This window comes from Phoenix dactylifera, chromosome 7 (assembly GCF_051530095.1).
Source record: "Phoenix dactylifera cultivar Ajwa chromosome 7, Ajwa_hap1_PhDact_Kaust_v1.1, whole genome shotgun sequence".
Lineage (NCBI taxonomy): Eukaryota > Viridiplantae > Streptophyta > Magnoliopsida > Arecales > Arecaceae > Phoenix > Phoenix dactylifera.
In genome coordinates this window covers 4457958-4479415 of record NC_143196.1, presented here as the reverse complement: position 1 = coordinate 4479415, position 21458 = coordinate 4457958, and the positions used below count along the sequence as shown (strand labels likewise).

Below are 21458 nucleotides of genomic sequence, written 5' to 3'. Positions count from 1 at the left end.
TACACGCAACTGTTAGTTCCTAGTGTTTGTGTCACATAAACATAGGAAAGACATGGGGGAAATTTTATAGTAATAGATCAGGAGCGATTTCAACCAATGACTCCAATAGAGAGCAAGATATGGTATATTTAGGTGTGCAGACTTCCTGGATTCACAATGGGCATCTAGCTTCCATTGTAAAATAGGATATATTTATTATTAGATAAATATAAGGCCGTACAACTTCCATAGATTACTATTTCCATGCAAATTATGAGAGTCAGATATGTATTTAACCCCCACATCAGTTATTCATCTAGAAAATCTCGGACTCTCAAGAAATCCAAATAACACTTTATGATTAGCTCTTTTGGATAAAATTCTAAAAGATTACAAATGATATCGAGGCAAACCTCGCCTCTAACCCATGTGAATAGAGAATATGGCAGCATGAATTCTTTTAGAACAGACCATGAGCCAGTTGTTGTTTTTGTAATTAGATCTTACTAGATTTGGACCCTAGCGTAGCGAGAATGCTAGGGATTAAAATAGAAGACGTGCATTTAAACCCACATCGATTATTTGCTGAAAAAAATTTAAACTTTTATATAAAATTGAGGAATTCAAATAACATTTTCTAGCTATTCTTTTTGGACGAGATCCTCAATTATAATACAAAAAATGAAAATTGAATTCAAATCCTCAATGTCAGAAATATGTTAGTATCATGAGCACCACTTTCAAAATTTTTGGGAAAACCATGCATTTTGCTTTATTACACTCAAGTTCTGTTTACAGCCTTCCCAAGCAATCCCCAAAATGCCTACAAATCTCCAAGATTTCAACAAGTTGAGCAATAGATAGCTATTTGTTATTTGCAGTAAAATACTTCTTCAGCCAGAGCTGCTGAGTTGGAAACTGCTCCTTGGTCACTGGCCAACAAGCGTGCGGTTAGCAGGTATCCATCCTTCATAAGCATACATCAGCCACATCAATCCGGGGTTGTCATCTCCTCAATCCACAATAGACTCCTGAAGGTTCATGAGTTTATTCAGGTTGTTAGTTGTGAGGAAAAAGAGAAACATAGAACCTTTCTCAACCTATGAAATGAATACTAATTTGAACATCATTATCATTATAGAAAACTTTCAAGCAAAATATGGAGCCATTAATATGAATTATTAAAGTAAAATACAAAATTCAAACTCGAAAATTAAGCTGGGGGATTAAGATTTGTGCTAAATCTGCTACGCTAATGACAAAATTGGAACTATCCAAAAAAACAAAAAAAAACAGAGAATAAGACATGATCATACGAGTCACATGTGCACACCAATCATGCAAATTAGTCTGATGCCAATCTGTGAATTGACTAAGTCCCTCAAATCCTCAAAATAATGTGTGCATGCATGCTTGGGAGAGCACTGCAAAATGAGCAGGATGAGGGAATAATCATGGAAATAGTTCACATCAAACCTGTTAGCAATAACACTTATTATAACACTTCGTTCTTTTGAGGGAAAGGGGAGGAAAGCCACATGGTAGAATTACCTGGGTCCAATACTTGAGAAAACAACCCTGAATGCGGAACCTTGGAGGATGGGTGCAACCACTGGGCTATAGGCTGCCCAATTCAGGGTAGCACTAATGCATAGTACGGGACTAGGATCCATCCTGAACTTTAATCTCATAATCATAATCATAACCACTCTAGCCTTTTCTCAACTATTTGGTGTATTAGTATCACTTTAATCTGTAACAGAAAAATTTTGGTATCACTACCACTTTGATATGTCCACAGGGATGGACATACATTTATATTTTGTTGATAATTCATAATTACAGTGCCTCTTGATGCTGAAAGTGCTGATTGAGATATAAAAAATGCTAGTGAATGAATACTGATAACTTATTTACAAAAAAAGGTATTAGCATAAAAGAAGAATCACAAAATCTAGCTTCTAGGGACATGATAGTGTATGTACTCAGATCCATCACTTTGACGCGAACTCTCTCCATGGTCTTTGCAACCTCCTCTAGGGATCAAGATTCATGGGTCAGTCCCAGACCCTCTAGTTGTTTCAGATCAGGTGTGAGGCATGCTATGGAACCAGAACAGACTGAACAGCAATAATAAGAAGTGTGATTCAGACTCAGTCAACTCAGACCCTTTAGTCTGTAAAGGATCATGGCCAAACCTAATCACGAATGTCCCTTTAACTTCAAAAAGTTGTACAAAGATTTGCAGTATAGATTACCACTGAATCTGACTCAACCACCTTGCTGTCCTAAAGAATACATCACACTAATATGGTGCCTTCTAGCATGCAATCTCACGATCCCTTTAAGAGATTAACTACAAGACATTTTACTGAGCAATCTAGAACCCTCATCAGCACATGAATAGTCTCCTGGTATATGTGCTCAGGCTGGTAGTGGCTCCTGAACATTTTCAGTCATGACAAATGTGGTATTATTGCGTCAAGTCAAAATGCTGATATAGTTGCAACATTTTTCATTACAGCAGTAATTATCTCAAGCTGCTCCAAACAGCTGAGTACCACCTACCAATAAATGGTCATAAGATACTCCCGTTTAGTGTAAGGAACTTCCTGCTCCCAGTCCCAAATGACTTCATCCCAGTCCCAGACCCTCTAGTTGTTTCAGATCAGGTGTGAGGCATGCTATGGAACCAGAACAGACTGAACAGCAATAATAAGAAGTGTGATTCAGACTCAGTCAACTCAGACCCTTTAGTCTGTAAAGGATCATGGCCAAACCTAATCACGAATGTCCCTTTAACTTCAAAAAGTTGTACAAAGATTTGCAGTATAGATTACCACTGAATCTGACTCAACCACCTTGCTGTCCTAAAGAATACATCACACTAATATGGTGCCTTCTAGCATGCAATCTCACGATCCCTTTAAGAGATTAACTACAAGACATTTTACTGAGCAATCTAGAACCCTCATCAGCACATGAATAGTCTCCTGGTATATGTGCTCAGGCTGGTAGTGGCTCCTGAACATTTTCAGTCATGACAAATGTGGTATTATTGCGTCAAGTCAAAATGCTGATATAGTTGCAACATTTTTCATTACAGCAGTAATTATCTCAAGCTGCTCCAAACAGCTGAGTACCACCTACCAATAAATGGTCATAAGATACTCCCGTTTAGTGTAAGGAACTTCCTGCTCCCAGTCCCAAATGACTTCATCCCAGTCCCAGACCCTCTAGTTGTTTCAGATCAGGTGTGAGGCATGCTATGGAACCAGAACAGACTGAACAGCAATAATAAGAAGTGTGATTCAGACTCAGTCAACTCAGACCCTTTAGTCTGTAAAGGATCATGGCCAAACCTAATCACGAATGTCCCTTTAACTTCAAAAAGTTGTACAAAGATTTGCAGTATAGATTACCACTGAATCTGACTCAACCACCTTGCTGTCCTAAAGAATACATCACACTAATATGGTGCCTTCTAGCATGCAATCTCACGATCCCTTTAAGAGATTAACTACAAGACATTTTACTGAGCAATCTAGAACCCTCATCAGCACATGAATAGTCTCCTGGTATATGTGCTCAGGCTGGTAGTGGCTCCTGAACATTTTCAGTCATGACAAATGTGGTATTATTGCGTCAAGTCAAAATGCTGATATAGTTGCAACATTTTTCATTACAGCAGTAATTATCTCAAGCTGCTCCAAACAGCTGAGTACCACCTACCAATAAATGGTCATAAGATACTCCCGTTTAGTGTAAGGAACTTCCTGCTCCCAGTCCCAAATGACTTCAACCTTCGTAACATTCTGTTGACCCCCTAATGGATTTTGATGAATACAAAACACTAGAGCATAATTCCATTATATCTTAACAATTTAATTAAGGAATTCATGTGTTTTATCTAGAATATTATTGAGAAATGTCTAGGCAAGTTCCCATAATTTTTATGAATTCATTGAAGAACATTTTGAGTTAATGAAAAAGTTCAGGGACAGCCGAGACGTCTCCTGATAGTTTCAGAGACGTCTCTGGCACAAACAGGAAGAACTGGCACACTTGGAGACGTCCCCGGCACCTGCCGAGTCGTCCCCAAGGCAGCGGAGTCGACTCTCTCAGTAGCGGAGTCGACTCTCTCAGTGGCGGCAGAAAGGCAGTTTTCAAGAGATATGCGCGAGACGTCCCCACTGTACGCCGAGTCGTCCCCGCAGGTAAAAAGAAGAGTTCCCGAGTCGTCCCCAAGATAGCCGAGACGGCTCTCTCAGGGTTTTCCAGAGAATGGTTTTTTCGGTGATAAGGCAGCGGAGTCGACCCTGAGACAGCGGAGCCGTCCCCATGCATAAAGTGCAGACAAGCCGAGACGTCCCCGTAAAGTGCCGAGTCGACCCCAGACAACATAAAAAGTAAAATCCTGTAGGCGAGACGTCCCTCGTTGTAGCGGAGACGTCCCCGGAGCGCCTGGGACGCGACTGACAGCTCTTCAGGTTTGGTTTGAATTTCAAATCCTTCTCTTTTTGTTTCTAACGGCTATATTTGCTTTTTGGGCTATAAAAAGGGACCTCTTAAGTGGTTCTTAACAACTCTTCACCAACCAAAAAGCTAGATCATTCAAGAGAGAAGTTAGAAAGAAAAGCTCAAGGGAGTAAGTGCATTCAAGGAAGGAAATCAAGTATTCTCAAGTCTCCCAAGCGATTTCAAGCTCAACCACTCTTGTGCGCTCGGGATTCGAAGCTCACACTCAACCCTACGCGCTCCACCTTGGAAGAATCAACATTTCCCACGCTTCCAACGGCAAAAGGATTCTTCCGGGTTACATTATTCATAATTGTTATATTTGCTTCTTAGAGCTTTTATTTCCTTTTGTAAACTCTTTTATTGTGGTGCTTGTTCCAGTCAAGGGACTTGGAACAAGGGAAAGGCGTCCCAAGCCTAAGAGAAATTGGGGGTTTTAGGGTTTGTTGTGAGCCCGGTGTAAAACAACGAGTTGGGTAGTGAACTCGCAAAACTACCGTACTGTAATCTTGGATTATAGTGGAAATTCCCAAAGGCGCTTTGAGGAGTGGATGTAGAAGCGGTGAAGGCTCCGAACCACTATAAAACCGTGTGTTTGTGGTTGTCTCTTCTTATCTCTTTATCTTTATTTTAGTTCATATATTTGTGTGTTTTATTTTTAATTAGGCAAAAAGTTTTTTAAAACACCCAATTCACCCCCCTCTTGGGTGACCATCTCTGGGCAACAAGTGGTATCAGAGCGGGTGCTCTGTATATTTCTTGAAAGACCTAACCGTCTTAGCCAAAGATCTAGATGGCAACACCCTTTAACAATGTTCCTGCCGAGGGGCAAGCAACCAATAGACCTCCACTCTTCAATGGGACAAATTATACCTATTGGAAGACGAGAATGAGAATTTTCATTCAAGCACAAGACTATGCCTTGTGGAGGGTTATAGTCAAGGGACCACAAGAACCATCACACGTGGTGAATGGCATTCGAGTTCCCAAACCTGAGGAGGATTGGGATGAGAATGATGATAGGATGGCTCAACTCAATTCTAGAGCCATGAACTCATTATTTTGTTCTCTAGATGTAAATGAGTTCAATAGAGTCTCTACATGCAGTTCCGCTAAGGAAATATGGGATAGGCTTGAAGTTACCCACGAGGGTACAAATCAAGTCAAAGAGTCCAAAGTGAACATTCTAGTTCACAAGTATGAATTGTTTAAGATGGAACCTAATGAAACCATCACATGCATGTTTACACGTTTTACCGAAATTATTAATGGTCTAAAAAGCTTGGGCAAATCTTACACTAACCCCGAACTTGTGAGTAAAATTCTCAGGTCACTGCCAAAAGCATGGGAAGCAAAGATCACGGCGATTGTAGAAGCCAAAGACCTCAACACCTTGGGGCTAGAACAACTCTTGGGCTCATTGATGACGCATGAGCTCACGATGAAGCAGCATGAAGAAGAGTTGCCAAAGAAAAAGACAATCGCACTCAAGGCTACCTCAAGTGTATGTGAAGAAGAGAGCAGTGAGAGTGAAGAAGAAAGTCAAGATGAGGACTTGGGTTTGATAGTAAGGAAATTTAAAAAGTTCATGAGAAGAAAGAAACCATTCCCAAGAAAGAAATTTGGAGGGAGAAATGATTGGGAAAAAGAAAAAGAAAAAGAAAGAGACCCAATCGTATGCTATGACTGCAAGAGACCGGGACATATCCGTTCCGAATGCCCACAACAAAAGAAGCATTTTGGAAAGAAGAAGAAAAAGGCATTGAAGGCAACATGGGATGACAGTGACACATCATCCTCCGAGGAAGAGAAGGAAGAGACCGCCAATCTATGCTTCATGGCGCTCGAAGATGACGAGGTATGTCAAAACCCAACTATAAATTTTACTTTAGAAGAATTATATGATGCTTTTCAAGAACTTATGGGTGATTGTAGTATGTTAGGAGCAAAGAATAAAGAATTAAAAGCCTCAAATCAAAAACTAAAGAAAAATATTGAAAACCTATTAATTGAAAAGGAGAGCGTTAAAAATATGAACACTACTAACCTAAAAATCGAAAATTCAAGACTTAGCACTGAAAATGAAAAGGCAAAAACACTAATCAAGGAATTAAATCTAAAAGTAAATTCCCTACTCAATAGTAATACCTCACTTGCGCAAACTGTTGAATCTCTTAAAAAAGATATGAAAGAACTAGTTAAAGAAAATTTGAATCTTAAGAATGAGGTACATAAGTACAAGCCAATTGTTGAAAAATTCACACAAAGCTCTGAAAAATTAAATCTTATTCTTTCAAATCAAAGAGCTGTTTTCAATAAAGCTGGATTAGGATATAAAACTAATAAGCAACAAAAGTATCTAAAGAATTTCTTTGTAAAAGCAAAAGACGTAAAAACTGAAAAACCAACATGCTTTCTTTGTGGAAAGAACGGACATAAAGCCTACTCTTGTATTCAAAGAAAAATCCAAACTAACAAGGGTACATTTGTAAAAGCTAAAAACATAACTAAAATATGGGTGCCTAAGGGAGTCAACTACACTAACCACGAAGGACCCAAGAAAACTTGGGTACCTAAGAGCTTCACATGATCATTTTGCAGATATGCCTTGCAGCCGGAAATAAAAAGAGAATGTGGTATCTTGATAGTGGTTGCTCAAGGCATATGACCGGTGACAAGAGTCTCTTCGTCACCTTGAAATCAAAAGAAGGAGGAGTAGTCACATTTGGAGACAATGCTAAAGGTCGAATTATTGGTGTTGGTAAAATCTCCATATCACCCTCCTCATTTATAGATAATGTATTGTTAGTTAATGGACTAAAACATAATTTATTAAGTATAAGTCAATTTTGTGACAAGGGCTTTAAAGTGTCATTTGAATCATCACTATGCATAATTAATAGTCCAATTGATAATGAGATCATACTCACAGGACATAGGCATGGAAACGTTTACATGGTAGATCTTGATGATCTCACCATGAGGGATGGCCAATGTCTTGTAGCCATGAATCCCAAAGTCAATGAGACTAGTTGGTTATGGCATCGTAGGTTAGGGCATGCTAGCATGGATTTAATCTCTAAATTGATCACAAAGGATCTAGTCAAAGGACTACCAAAAATAAACTTTGAAAAGAATAAAATTTGTGCGGCATGTCAATTAGGAAAACAAACAAGAAGTTCTTTCAAGTCTAAGAACATAGTCTCAACATCAAAACCCTTAGAACTAATTCACATGGATTTGTTTGGACCCACTAGAACTGCTAGTCTAGGGGGTAAGAAATTTGGTCTTGTCATTGTTGATGATTTTTCACGTTTTACATGGGTTTCATTTCTTGCACACAAAGATGAGTCCTTTCTCGCTTTTGTCAAGTTTCATAATAAGGTTTCGAATGAACTCAATCTTAAACTAAAAGCAATTAGGAGTGATCATGGTACCGAGTTTGAAAATCAACACTTTAAAAAGTTTTGTGACGAAAATGGTATCAATCACAATTTCTCGGCACCTAGGACACCCCAACAAAATGGGGTGGTAGAAAGGAAGAATCGCACACTAGCAGATATGGCTCGTACCATGTTGTGCGAATCGGATCTACCAAAGTATTTCTGGGCTGAAGCAATAAATACCTCATGTTATATCTTAAATCGTGCTTTAGTTAGATCCATCTTAAAGAAAACACCGTATGAATTGATAAAAGGTAAGAAACCAAATATAAGTTATTTTCATGTTTTCGGTTGTCGATGCTTTATTTTGAATAATGGAAAGGACAATCTCAGTAAATTTAGTGCTAAATCAGATGAGGGGATCTTCTTAGGTTATTCCTCATCTAGTAGAGCATACAGGGTCTTCAACAAGAGAACTCTCGTTGTTGAAGAATCCATTCATGTTGTTTTTGATGAAACTAATGGAGATTCTTCTAGAAAAGAAGAAGATGGTGATGCAGGTATACTTGAAGACCGAATAAAGGAATTCTCCATACAAGACAAACAACATGAGGATGAGGTCAAGGAAGATACAAATCAGCAAGATGAAGAAGGTCAACCTCCATCAAAAATTCAAGATTTTCCTAAAGAATGGAGGTATGCACATGGTCATCCAAAGAATCTAATCCTTGGTGATCCTTCACAAGGTATAAGAACTAGATCCTCTTTAAGAAACACTAGTAATTACCTTGCTTTCGTATCACAAATAGAGCCTAAATCACTAGAAGAAGCTGAAAAAGATGATAATTGGATGAATGCTATGCAAGAGGAATTAAATCAATTCGAAAGAAATGAAGTTTGGACTCTAATGAAAAGACCCCCTAATGTTTCAATTATAGGTACCAAGTGGGTGTATAGAAATAAACTAGATGAAGATGGAATAGTAATAAGAAACAAAGCTAGGCTAGTGGCCAAAGGATATAATCAGGAGGAAGGAATAGATTTTGACGAAACTTTTGCTCCTGTTGCTAGATTAGAGGCTATTAGACTACTTTTAGCATATGCATGCTTCATGGATTTTAAACTTTATCAAATGGATGTAAAAAGTGCATTTTTAAATGGCTATATAATGGAGGAAGTTTATGTAGGACAACCTCCAGGTTTTGAAAATCACTTACATCCAGATTATGTTTATAAATTGCATAAAGCATTGTATGGACTTAAGCAAGCCCCTAGGGCATGGTATGAAAGGTTAAGTAATTTCCTAATTGAGAACAAATTCAAGAGAGGAAATGTAGACAAAACCCTCTTTATTAAAAGAAAAGGAAATGACTTATTGCTTGTACAAATTTATGTGGATGATATAATTTTTGGTGCTACTAATGATAGTCTTTGTCAAGAGTTTGCCAAGCTTATGCAGGGAGAATTTGAAATGAGCATGATGGGTGAGCTCAACTTCTTCCTTGGGTTACAAATAAAACAATCAGAGGAAGGCATCTTCATCAGTCAGTCCAAATACATCAAGGAAATGCTGGAAAAATTCAAGATGAAGGATGCAAAGGAAATCAGCACACCCATGGGCTCAAGTTGCAAGCTAGACAAAGATGAAAAAGGTAAAAGTATAGACTGCAAATTATACAGAGGTATGATAGGCTCTCTACTTTATCTTACTGCTAGTAGACCAGATATATTATTCAGTATTTGTATGTGTGCTAGATACCAAGCATGTCCTAAGGAATCACACTTGCAAGCTGTTAAGAGAATTTTTAGATATCTAGTAGGGACATCTAATGTAGGCTTATGGTATTCTAAACAATCTGACATAAACTTAATTGCTTATTCCGATGCTGATTTTGCCGGGTGCAAACTCGACAGAAAAAGCACAAGTGGCACATGTCAATTCTTGGGTGCCAATTTGGTTTCTTGGTTTAGCAAGAAACAAAATTCAGTTGCTTTGTCCACAGCTGAGGCTGAGTACATTGCAGCTGGAAGCTGTTGTGCCCAAGTTCTTTGGATTAAGCAACAACTTGAAGACTTCGGTATCAAAATGGATAATATACCAATTAAATGTGATAATACAAGTGCAATTAATTTAACAAAAAATCCTGTCCAACACTCTAAGTCAAAGCATATAGAGATTAGGCATCATTTTATTAGGGATCATGTGCTAAAAATGATGTGATGATTGAATATGTATGTACAGAAAATCAATTAGCTGATATCTTTACAAAGCCCCTTTGTAAAGAAAGATTCAATTTCTTAAGGAATGCCTTGAGCTTGTATGATCCTAGCAAATGAGTTGAATTTGTATTGGATTACTTTGCTACTCAAACTAGTAATCAACCTCAAGGTAGACATAAGTGAAAACATGAATTCATCTAAGCTAAATGACGAACTGTTTGACTTTCCGGAGGATGGTTACCCTCCCTTGGACTCTTCATGGAGATATTTTCAGAACTTATTTCATAGGTATTCGAAATTTGGTCAAACATTCCTCATTTCAATATTAATAATTCAAAAAAAATTATCAAATTATTATAGGTTGTATCATTAAGGGGGAGGATCACAAACAAATTCACTCTAAGTTTATCAAAAGAGATCATATTGATTAGGGTAATTAAACAAAATTGGGAGAAGATAGAATACAGTCTGAAATTTTTCAGTGCCGGAGACGTCTCTGGCAAATCGCAGAGACGTCCCCCCAAGGGGAGACGTCTCGCCTTAGTCGCGGAGACGTCTCGGGGACCGAATGAGGGCTTTTTAAATAGGTCGAAATCGCTCGAGCCGACTCGAGCTTTCTCCCTCATTCCCGACCAAAACGGAAAACCCTAGCCTCCATTTGCTCTCCACCTCAAACCCCAGCCTCCGTTTGCTCTAAATCACAAACCCTAGCATCCATGGCACCAAAGAAAGCTAGGACAACCCGTGGGAGGCGACCTAGAGTAGCGGCCGACGGTGAGGAACGGCGGGAAGAACCCTCCGCGCCTTCTCCTCCGGTTGCTCCGCCGACCACGACGATTTCCTGTGCAAATCGCACAGTCACGACTGGTAGGTACATCGATTTCTCCTTTTTAGATCATGAGGGGTTCTCTATTGGAGAGAGACTCCGAGCTCAAGGGTGGGAGCACCTTTGCACACTAAATACCTCGACCTATCCCGGCCTAGTTAGAGAGTTTTTTAGCAATATGGCATTAGGGGACCAAGGGTACACTGGATGTGTCCGGGGGACATTAGTGGAAGTAAATGAAGATGTCCTATCCACTGTCCTACAAATCCCTAAGGACGGTGAGGCTCCAACCTCACTTCCCCAAAGGGAATTAGCCCTAAATCTGCTGTTAGGACAAGAGGACTGCGGCCCTCTTGATGTTATCAACTCCCAAGACCTAAACGCCGAAATGAGATTACTTTTAAGTATTGTCAACCGGGTCTTGTTTCCCAAAACCGGTCGCTTCGATTTTGTTTCGGAGCGAGACTTAGCTATTATGCATCATATCCTACAAGGGATCCCTCTAAACCTTCCTAGACTCATGCTAAATTACATTGCCCTATGTCATAGGTATTCTAGGTTTAGTATACCCTATGGCATGATCTTTACCTTAATCTTTAAACACTTCAAGGTTCCCATTCCAACAAATGAACCTGCAAAGGCCTTGAGAAACACCGACTACTATAATGAGGGCACAATGAGAAGAATGGAGTTTCACAAGATAGATGGGTCGTGGGTCAAGGTTCCAAAAAGAAAAGCACAAACCATAGAGCCTGAAATCCCACATCATGAGTCTGACCATCACTCTCCTCCACCTAGCCACATGAACATCCCTGATATTCCCTCCAGCTCAGCTGGACCTTCCACGTCCATGCCACCACCTCCTCCAGTCAGTGGGCCCTCCTTCCTATCAGAGGATCAGATGCACACCTTAGCATCTGCCATTTGCCAGCAGATAAGGGAGGAGATGAGATCCATGATCTCCACAGAGTTGGCCCCCATCAGAGCTTCACATGAAGGGCTTCTACAAGAGATGAAGGATATTAGAAGTCAAATTGAAGCTACAACACAAGAAATAATTGGTGTGGGTGCCACCCAAACTATCAGATCATTAGAGCTCAAGGACAGCTTGAAGAGCATTTCCAAGAGTCTTAAAGAGCTAACAAAGCCAGATGGCAATGTGAGCACCTTAGTTGCCCAACTCAGAGGAAGAATTGAAATGGCAACTATAGAGTTTGAGGCACTTGTGGCAGGTTTCCACAAGTCACAGGGAGATCAATTTAAGACCCTCATGGATTCTATCAATGCATTCATAGATGCAGCTTGTAAGGCTTATGCACAAAGTACATCTAGTAGGCCCCATGAGCAACGTCGCCGATGATGGATATCTTGTAGGATCTTCTTTTTGTAAATCCTAGGCTATTTTGAAACACCTTTTGTATTAGAAATCAATACTTGTAATGATTTCTTCTTTTGACTATGTACTGACTTCAAAGGTTTATGATGACATATGAATGAATACAATCTCTTCTGAACACTTTGTGTACATTGCCAATTCTGCGTATGTGTTTCTGTGATTGTGTATGTGATTGTATGATATGCCATAAAAATCTTACCACATACCTTGAGTGTTCAAATTTGATACAAAGAAACAATGCACATAAAACAGGGGGAGCACATCTTGTGATAACTATGTTAAACTAAAAGATAAGTCTGAAATGAATTCCAAAACAAAGGGGGAGTGATATGAATACATTAATAGAAATGACTTGGACAGGGGGAGCACAACTTGAATATCCTTGAGTAAAATGAATGCTGAATTCCACTATAAATTGAGTCTTAAGCACCTAAGGATAATTTGTCCCCTTCATGTTGCTGACAAAAAGGGGGAGTAGATAGTATATGGAATGCAAAATTTATAATAGATATTGAATATGGAGATATTGAAAGGGGGAGTATGAAAGGGGGAGTAGATATGGATATTGAATATGGAATGCAAAATTTTTTAATCATACTCCAAAGTTGAATTAGGAAAGATAAAATTGAAGAATATTGATTTTAAGATAATTGCCCTTCTGGAAAAGAAAGGGGGAGTCAAAAAGAATCTAGCTTTCAATTATCTTCAGCATCAATATTTCATTTTAACTTGATTCAAACTCAGTTCATATGCCAAAATCATTTAAGAACTATAAAGATCAATCTTATGCACAAGGAAAGAACTGAATTGAGTGATGCACATTGTATCTAGGCCAAAATATTATACTTGTACATCCGATCAAATACTGTGTATATGTTTAAATTTCAAATTTTGCATATACTCAGTGTTTTGTCATCATCAAAAAGGGGGAGATTGTTGACCCCCTAATGGATTTTGATGAATACAAAACACTGAGCATAATTCCATTATATCTTAACAATTTAATTAAGGAATTCATGTGTTTTATCTAGAATATTGTTGAGAAATGTCTAGGCAAGTTCCCATAATTTTTATGAATTCATTGAAGAACATTTTGAGTTAATGAAAAAGTTCAGGGACAGCCGAGACGTCTCCTGATAGTTTCAGAGACGTCTCTGGCACAAACAGGAAGAACTGGCACACTTGGAGACGTCCCCGGCACCTGCCGAGTCGTCCCCAAGGCAGCGGAGTCGACTCTCTCAGTAGCGGAGTCGACTCTCTCAGTGGCGGCAGAAAGGCAGTTTTCAAGAGATATGCGCGAGACGTCCCCACTGTACGCCGAGTCGTCCCCGCAGGTAAAAAGGAAAGTTCCCGAGTCGTCCCCAAGATAGCCGAGACGGCTCTCTCAGGGTTTTCCAGAGAATGGTTTTTTCGGTGATAAGGCAGCGGAGTCGACCCTGAGACAGCGGAGCCGTCCCCATGCATAAAGTGCAGACAAGCCGAGACGTCCCCGTAAAGTGCCGAGTCGACCCCAGACAACATAAAAAGTAAAATCCTGTAGGCGAGACGTCCCTCGTTGTAGCGGAGACGTCCCCGGAGCGCCTGGGACGCGACTGACAGCTTTTCAGGTTTGGTTTGAATTTCAAATCCTTCTCTTTTTGTTTCTAACGGCTATATTTGCTTTTTGGGCTATAAAAAGGGACCTCTTAAGTGGTTCTTAACAACTCTTCACCAACCAAAAAGCTAGATCATTCAAGAGAGAAGTTAGAAAGAAAAGCTCAAGGGAGTGAGTGCATTCAAGGAAGGAAATCAAGTATTCTCAAGTCTCCCAAGCGATTTCAAGCTCAACCACTCTTGTGCGCTCGGGATTCGAAGCTCACACTCAACCCTACGCGCTCCACCTCGGAAGAATCAACATTTCCCACGCTTCCAACGGCAAAAGGATTCTTCCGGGTTACATTATTCATAATTGTTATATTTGCTTCTTAGAGCTTTTATTTCCTTTTGTAAACTCTTTTATTGTGGTGCTTGTTCCAGTCAAGGGACTTGGAACAAGGGAAAGGCGTCCCAAGCCTAAGAGAAATTGGGGGTTTTAGGGTTTGTTGTGAGCCCGGTGTAAAACAACGAGTTGGGTAGTGAACTCGCAAAACTACCGTACTGTAATCTTGGATTATAGTGAAAATTCCCAAAGGCGCTTTGGGGAGTGGATGTAGGAGCGGTGAAGGCTCCGAACCACTATAAAACCGTGTGTTTGTGGTTGTCTCTTCTTATCTCTTTATCTTTATTTTAGTTCATATATTTGTGTGTTTTATTTTTAATTAGGCAAAAAGTTTTTTAAAACACCCAATTCACCCCCCTCTTGGGTGACCATCTCTGGGCAACACATTCACAAAACTAACTAATGATATCACCTGCTACCCCCAAAAAAAGATATCATCACCTCATTTAAATCAAATTCAACAGAATATATCTTTTTTTTTCATACATTTTTATGTAAAATAGTAATTATTCAGATGTCTTCAGTGCTGTCATTCCACATGATCTTTTATGAGCATTGCCTCCAGCTCCAGTACTTATGTTCACTCGTGCCACTGCTGATTTGCAAATTGCCTTTCTGGCCAAAAAAGACTGACTGCTAAATCACATGTAAATATGTAACCAAAAACTTCTCAAGACACCCTACACGAACTTTTGTTGCACTTCGCTGATCTTCTTTTGAACTATTTATTATTATAACTTAGATTTACATCATGCAGCATACAACATCTCTAGCTATTGCAGAAACTAGATAATAAACTAAAAACATGTAAAATCATGATGGACATGTAGATCTTCAAAGAAGCTAGTTCTCAGAAGAGTCTTTGGTAGTTTTCACACCTGCTTTAACTCATTCCTGATAGACAAATCGATCAATAGAGGTTCGTCGTATATGGTAAAACCAGGCACAGGTTAGTCACATAATGCATGTGCCAGAATGTCAATCGTGAGATGAGATCCAGTTCGGGCATTTCCATATCCTTTAAAAGCCATTTTCAAAATGTTCAAAACCTCTCCTAAGAAATGCAGGTTATGGAAAATGGAAAACACAATTGTGAGCAACAGAAAATAATGTAAATTAAACAATCTGGATATCCAATAGCAGATATCCTATTTCTGACTGATACTAGTAAAGGAACCAACAACAAAAAAAAACAGCATGAAGTAAGAAAGCAACAATGACGAACTGGGGCTTGTTCTGGTGTTAACACCCCTCTGCTTAGCAACCAGATGTTCTGGGTTCGATTCTTGGGTGGTGCATCCTCAATCTGGACTTGGATACTTATAGTGCAGGTGCTCCATAGACTGGCATGGAGAAAGTCTTCTGGTTGTTTAACTTTGAATAAGAGAGACAGAGAACCCATATTTCTATAAGAAGAATAACCCATAATTGTACTTTATTGACATCAGATAATATCAAATGACTCCCACTGAGACATCTATCAGAAGATTCCCATTCAGGCATCTATCAAAAAGTCAAAACGGTTGCTTTATTCTTTTTAGCAAATATTCTTTTTTCCCAGGAAGCAAATCCATTGTAATGTGGAAACATTATTTTATGCCAGAGTTATGTCTGACATCAATGATTCAATAAGAAAAAATTACTCCATCGTCCATACATAGGAGATTTTTGTCCGGCATCCATCAAAGGAAAAAAATATAGTTAGCTACTAGTCAAATACCAAGGGATCCCGAAAGAAATTATGCATATTTTTTGTCGAGCTCTTACTGTTTGAAATAAGTGACAAATATTTTTGAAGATTATAGATGGTCCATGCCAGATTTTTCCAAGGTGAAGCAGAATTAATCTTTCGAGTTAAAACATCATTGCATACTGATTGATACATAATGTTTACTGGCAGGGTAGATTCCCCTTGTATCTTGGATGCTCACTATTAATGGCTGGTATCCTGCTGCATCAATCAGTCAATGCATATTGCTCACTACTGTTGGAGAAGACACTGCACAGCAGGCTCAGATTGTACAAAACCAAACAAAACCAAGTTCCTACCCTTTTACAAGCAAAAAGCCTCTCTAATGCTTTTGCAAATAACTTAAACTCTACTTGTTTTGGTATTGAGAAGGACTTGAATAGTCTGTGCAATCATATTCTTCTGGAATGCAGCAACCATAACCATATTCAAAAAAAGCTTCTGTCTCTATTTAGAATGAAAAATAAGTAAACAATAAATTTATAATGTTTGTTTAGATTATGTAAAAAATTAACAGATGTTGTTTCATGACAAATCTGCAAAATTCAAGTTAAGGGGAACCTCAAAGGGTTGCTTACTAATTGCATGAGCTTAAACATAATGAAGTATACGACTTTCCTCCCTGCTGACTAGCCTTCTAGTTACAATGGCCAGAAACTCAGAATGACAGATGGTTAATGTCACGCGGAAGGCCAAAAATAGAATATTCTCAAACTTTGGTGGATCATTCCTTGATCCAAAAGGCAAACCTTAGGGATAAGGCTTGTTGCTTTAGGTATATGCATTCTTCACTGCTGCTTAGACTTCAGATAAATTCTTGATAAGAAGGTTAAGAACAATAAGTGGCCGGAGACTGGACCATTTCCAGTTTACAACTGCCATCCATGAATTCACATAACACAGGAATAGATATTTGAAAAGGTCATCCAGTCACAGTGTCATCTTTCTACTACCCTTCTTTTTTCTTTTCCTTTTTACAAAACTTTCTACTACACTTCTCAAGATGAACAAAGTTTTTTTTTTTTTGGTAAAACAAAGTTCTTTTTTAAGGTTGCTAATGTGACTCTCCTTGAGTTAGTAAATATAAGTCCACTTAGTGAAGCTTAACCCCAGAATGTTTTGTAAAAAAAAAAATGGTGGATTAGTTTCCTATTTTTCAGTAACCAAATAAGTCAAGAAAGAGATGTAATATATATGTTTGAGCTGATTAAAGAAATTAAGCCTTCTTTCAGAAAAGACTGCTGTTTTCAATTAAGCCCGTTTCAAAAGGGCCATACCATTATTGATTCAATGCTCGACATTTTCAAAAATTATGTAGGCAAGACTTTCTACATGAGCATGCAATGAACTTATCCAGAATAAAATCAGTACAAGTATATATTGAACTTTTTTCAGAAAGAAAATATTACAAATGTATACATGGCCGATTTTCAAGGAGATAAAGAGATTCCACTGATCGTTGTACAAAATTGTCCAAGTCAATAGAACTTGAGGACGATTTTAAGGATGAGCTCTTTTAAGAAGGGTGCTAATATTACTACATTTTACAAACTTGCTGATGGCCATTACGCATTTACAATGGACAAAGGATTTGAAAGCAAAAATTGCAATGAGAAAGCAAGAAGATATCCGCTTTTCTAATGAGAGAGAAGGGATTTTCTCTTCCCAATAGACCTTCAGCTGGAATTTCCTGAACATGAGAATCTCTATTTTGTTATGCATCACTAACATGTTAGTAATTCATGTAGTACAGGGGAGATATGAGTCTAGCCACTTCACTGTTTTTTTATCACTATTATTATTTTTATTTGTCTGCATGTTTAGGATTTTCAAGGACAACTTGCGTAATGGATCAAGGATTTTAGGTTGCAGAGGCCTATATAAATTCTCATGTTTGGTTTTCTAGAGCAGCTATCCATCGTTCACCTAAAATTCTCTTGCTCCTTACTGTTGCTGTCCCTTAGCATCCAAAATTGCAGCACATATGGTTTTTGGAAAGAACAAGCACCAAAATAAAATCACGAGGATACGCCACTCCTTTATTTTTCAATATATTGTGGAAGAAAAAATCAATTTTGTTAACCCTCTTTACTGAGAATTGAATTATTGCATCCGCAGACCGTTAACTTATACCTGCAAAATATTGGAATTTGTTGTGTACAATAAACTATATATTTGATGCAATCAAATACGAGTTGATTGTATTTGAACCATGACTCCAATAAAACAGAAAATGCAAGAAAAATTCTTTATAGCTGAAAGAGCCGTTCGACACATTTTCCACTACACATCTCGTTAATGCTTCTACACAAACTATACCCAAAAACTAAATCAAAACTAAGACTCAAGTAGCAGCAGTAAGAAATTAATACCTGTACGATTTGAGACGCTTATAGCTGTCAGAGTTTCGCAAGCATAAGCGCCAGCTGCTCATCAGACACCTCCACTTCCGTGAGCGCACCCACGGCTTCAGCAAGCCGAGCTGCTATTTGATGCTTGCACTACGAACAACATGGAGACAAATGAGTAACTGAAAAGGCCAAGAAGAAAAAACAACTGGTAAAACAAATTAGGAAGCATACACAGAGCTGTTCACCCCTGTTGACGATGTCATAGAAGAAAGAGTAGCAGGTGCAGTGGTGCTCGGGAAAGCAGATGTACTCCTCCTTCCTCTTCGATTCCCCTACCACCTGAAATCCCCATTTTCTCTATCACTCCGAGGTATCAGCAAAGAGATTACTTGAAGTGGAAGATGTTGGAAAATGCATAAAAAAGAAGGACCAGAAAGAGAGAACGGCCGCTGGGAGCCCCGGAGACCCTTCGGACGCCGCCCTGGTCGACGATCCTCGTCGCGCGCTCCAAGTTCTTCCCGAATAAGAAGTGCAGGCTGGATCGGGTCAGGTCGTGTTCATCTAACGTGGAGGAAAGACTCGAGAGGGAGGAAGGAGTGGCGGGGATGAACGGTACTCACATGGATAGGTGGTCGTCGGACACTGTGTTCGTTTGTCATGGATAAAGAGAGGGTGAGAGAGAGGCCCCAAGGAAAGAGTATGGGGAGGGGAGAGAGGAAGGGTGAGACCTGAGCGAGAGGATTTGATCTGTTCCCAGGTAGCGTTTGCGACGGCGATGCTTGCAGATGGAGCTGCCATTCCGCTCGCTTCTCCCTTTCGGCGATGGTGGGAAGGCGCACCGAAGGTGTTCGATGAACATTGTGTTCGAGGTGGAGGTGGAAATTGTGAAATTAAAGGGACCGGTCGAAAAACGCCTGCCCAGGTCAAATCCAGAGTGGGTTCGAATTGGCCCAGAAAAAAGGGGCAAGTTATGACGAAATCCATCAATCCAATTCGTAAATTGTTTTTTTGAACAAATTTAAATTTGATATAAATAAATTTAAATTATACATGGCTAACCTATCCGAGTCTATTTATTAAATACATTGAATTCTGATTTAAATCTTCACTCATTTAACTTATTTTTAATCTATTTAATAATTAAATCTGATTATGATCTGCTTAAAATTTATTTAATCTGCTTAAACATGTTTAATCCATTTTTCTCTTATTTAATCTGACTCGCACTATTTAAATTTATTTAATTTATCTAAAAATTTATTTAATTTATTTAACCTATTTAATCAATATTGATCTATTTAATACACAAATTGTGCTTGAATTAACAACTTTTTGGCCCTCCACATCCAATTTGATCTATATCAATCCGGCCTGAACCAATTGTCATCTCCCATCATCCAACTTGGATCCGTATGTAAACATTAAATAGCTATATAATATATTGCTATATTTATACTTCTTAAAAAATCTGAACTATTTTTTAGCTCAATATGTACGATCTCAATGCTTCATGGTCTGCTTAATACATCGTGATTAATTTATTTTTATTACATTAATCATATCTTAAGAATTGCTATTAATAACCTAACTAACTTTCACCCTAAGCCCAAAAAAATTATAGATTGGATTGTTTGGGTTGAGGAGCCCAAGTTTAAGGTTGGGATAGATTAGTTTTGGACAAAGATTTTAAGGTTCGGCCATCGTCGATGACCACGAAGCCTACCCTATTGGCGTGCTTTCTCTTTTGAATTTAAGGGCCATCAAGTAATCAAGCAGTGAAAACATTACCTCCAGGGCAAGTCTAGCAAGAGAGTAGTATAGTTGTTTCTTACTTGGTTGAAATTAAACCTAGACACACAATCAATAGATTTATGATGTAGGAACAATGCTTTTAATATTTATAACCAAAGCAAATGGGTGAACAAGAGTAAATCCAGTCAGATAAGGAAAGAGATTCAAAAACCTATCAAGTCTCAATTTCTCAATGCATATGTAAAGCACAGCAGGATGCAAAATTTGAAAAGATGGAGGTACTTGATATCTTTCTTTTTATTGAAAAAAAATAGAGATCTCATTAATTGGAGCCACCCACATGGGACTGGACTTTAATCATTTTCCATTCTATATAGTTGAAATAGATTTTTATTTAATTTCACTACAAGGTGCTAATCTATCAAAGTATAAAAGCTCATAGGCAACGGGCTAGACAAACTAAAATTGCCTTGTCCAAAGTTTCTCCAACCCTTTGAATTTTGATGAAGGTAGATATGAACCCAGATCTTATACAAAAAAAATTTGCCATGTGTGCAATTATATATTATTAAATAATACTGGTCGATTTATATTATATTAAATGCACAATTAATTAGATGTGCGGTTATATGTTATTGAATTAGATGTGCAATATTATATTTTCAAACGGATCCTCTTCTACTAATTTTAAGTATAAGAGTTAGGAAGTCCTAACCCGTTATATATTACTCAGTAAAATATATAATACAAAGATGTCTAAAAAGACACTTGATGTAAAATGGGATGTAAGGGAGGAAGAGGTATTAGCTCAAATTACCGGGGCAAATGAAATCATTATCTACCATTTAGCAGTGTAACAATTAATCTTAATTCATTTGCCATTCCAAAAATTAAACGATATTTAAACTGTGCTCCTAGGCAAGGACATATTTAAACAGTAATTCTAATATCTAATAAAATGGTTGTGTATCAATAAAAAAAATAGATAGATAGAGTAAATAAGAATCACTATAAAGAACAAGTGTAGAATTTAAACATTCATTTAGAGATGGCGACCTACTCTGTCCTCAACTCCTCATCATATGCCCGACCATACTAGATCCCAATGAAACCAATTTTACCTGACCGGTAGCAGATATAGAATAGTGCGGATAATGGTAAAATCTATTCTAAATCCGATCCAAATATATATAATTCTTCATAATTCTCCTTTCTTTTTTTTTTCTCTAGTCACTCGGCTCCCGAGAACTATTAAACAAATAAAAATTTACATGCCATAATCTTTAATTATTCTATTTTTTAGTT

General features: G+C 38.3%; 1 protein-coding gene across 5 annotated transcripts; it reads right to left on the bottom strand.

Moving 5' to 3' along the window:
* Positions 1-725: 725 nt before the first annotated feature.
* Positions 726-19312, bottom strand: LOC103705254 (uncharacterized). Of its 5 annotated transcripts, XR_016395867.1 has the most exons (8): positions 19130-19312; positions 19022-19043; positions 18832-18937; positions 18633-18740; positions 18423-18551; positions 1531-1732; positions 1296-1403; positions 726-1010 (listed from the first exon to the last, which is right to left on the bottom strand). XR_016395867.1 is itself a non-coding variant. In XM_039127492.3 (6 exons), exons 1-5 carry the CDS (start codon positions 19197-19199, stop codon positions 18450-18452), a joined length of 408 nt encoding a protein of 135 aa, XP_038983420.1. In that variant the 5' UTR covers positions 19200-19306; the 3' UTR covers positions 726-1010; positions 18423-18449. The 5 variants fall into 5 exon arrangements, 2 of the variants coding, with proteins under 2 accessions (XP_038983420.1, XP_088557168.1); XR_016395866.1 differs by having other exon boundaries at positions 1296-1732; XR_016395868.1 differs by lacking the exon at positions 1296-1403.
* Positions 19313-21458: the final 2146 nt, after the last annotated feature.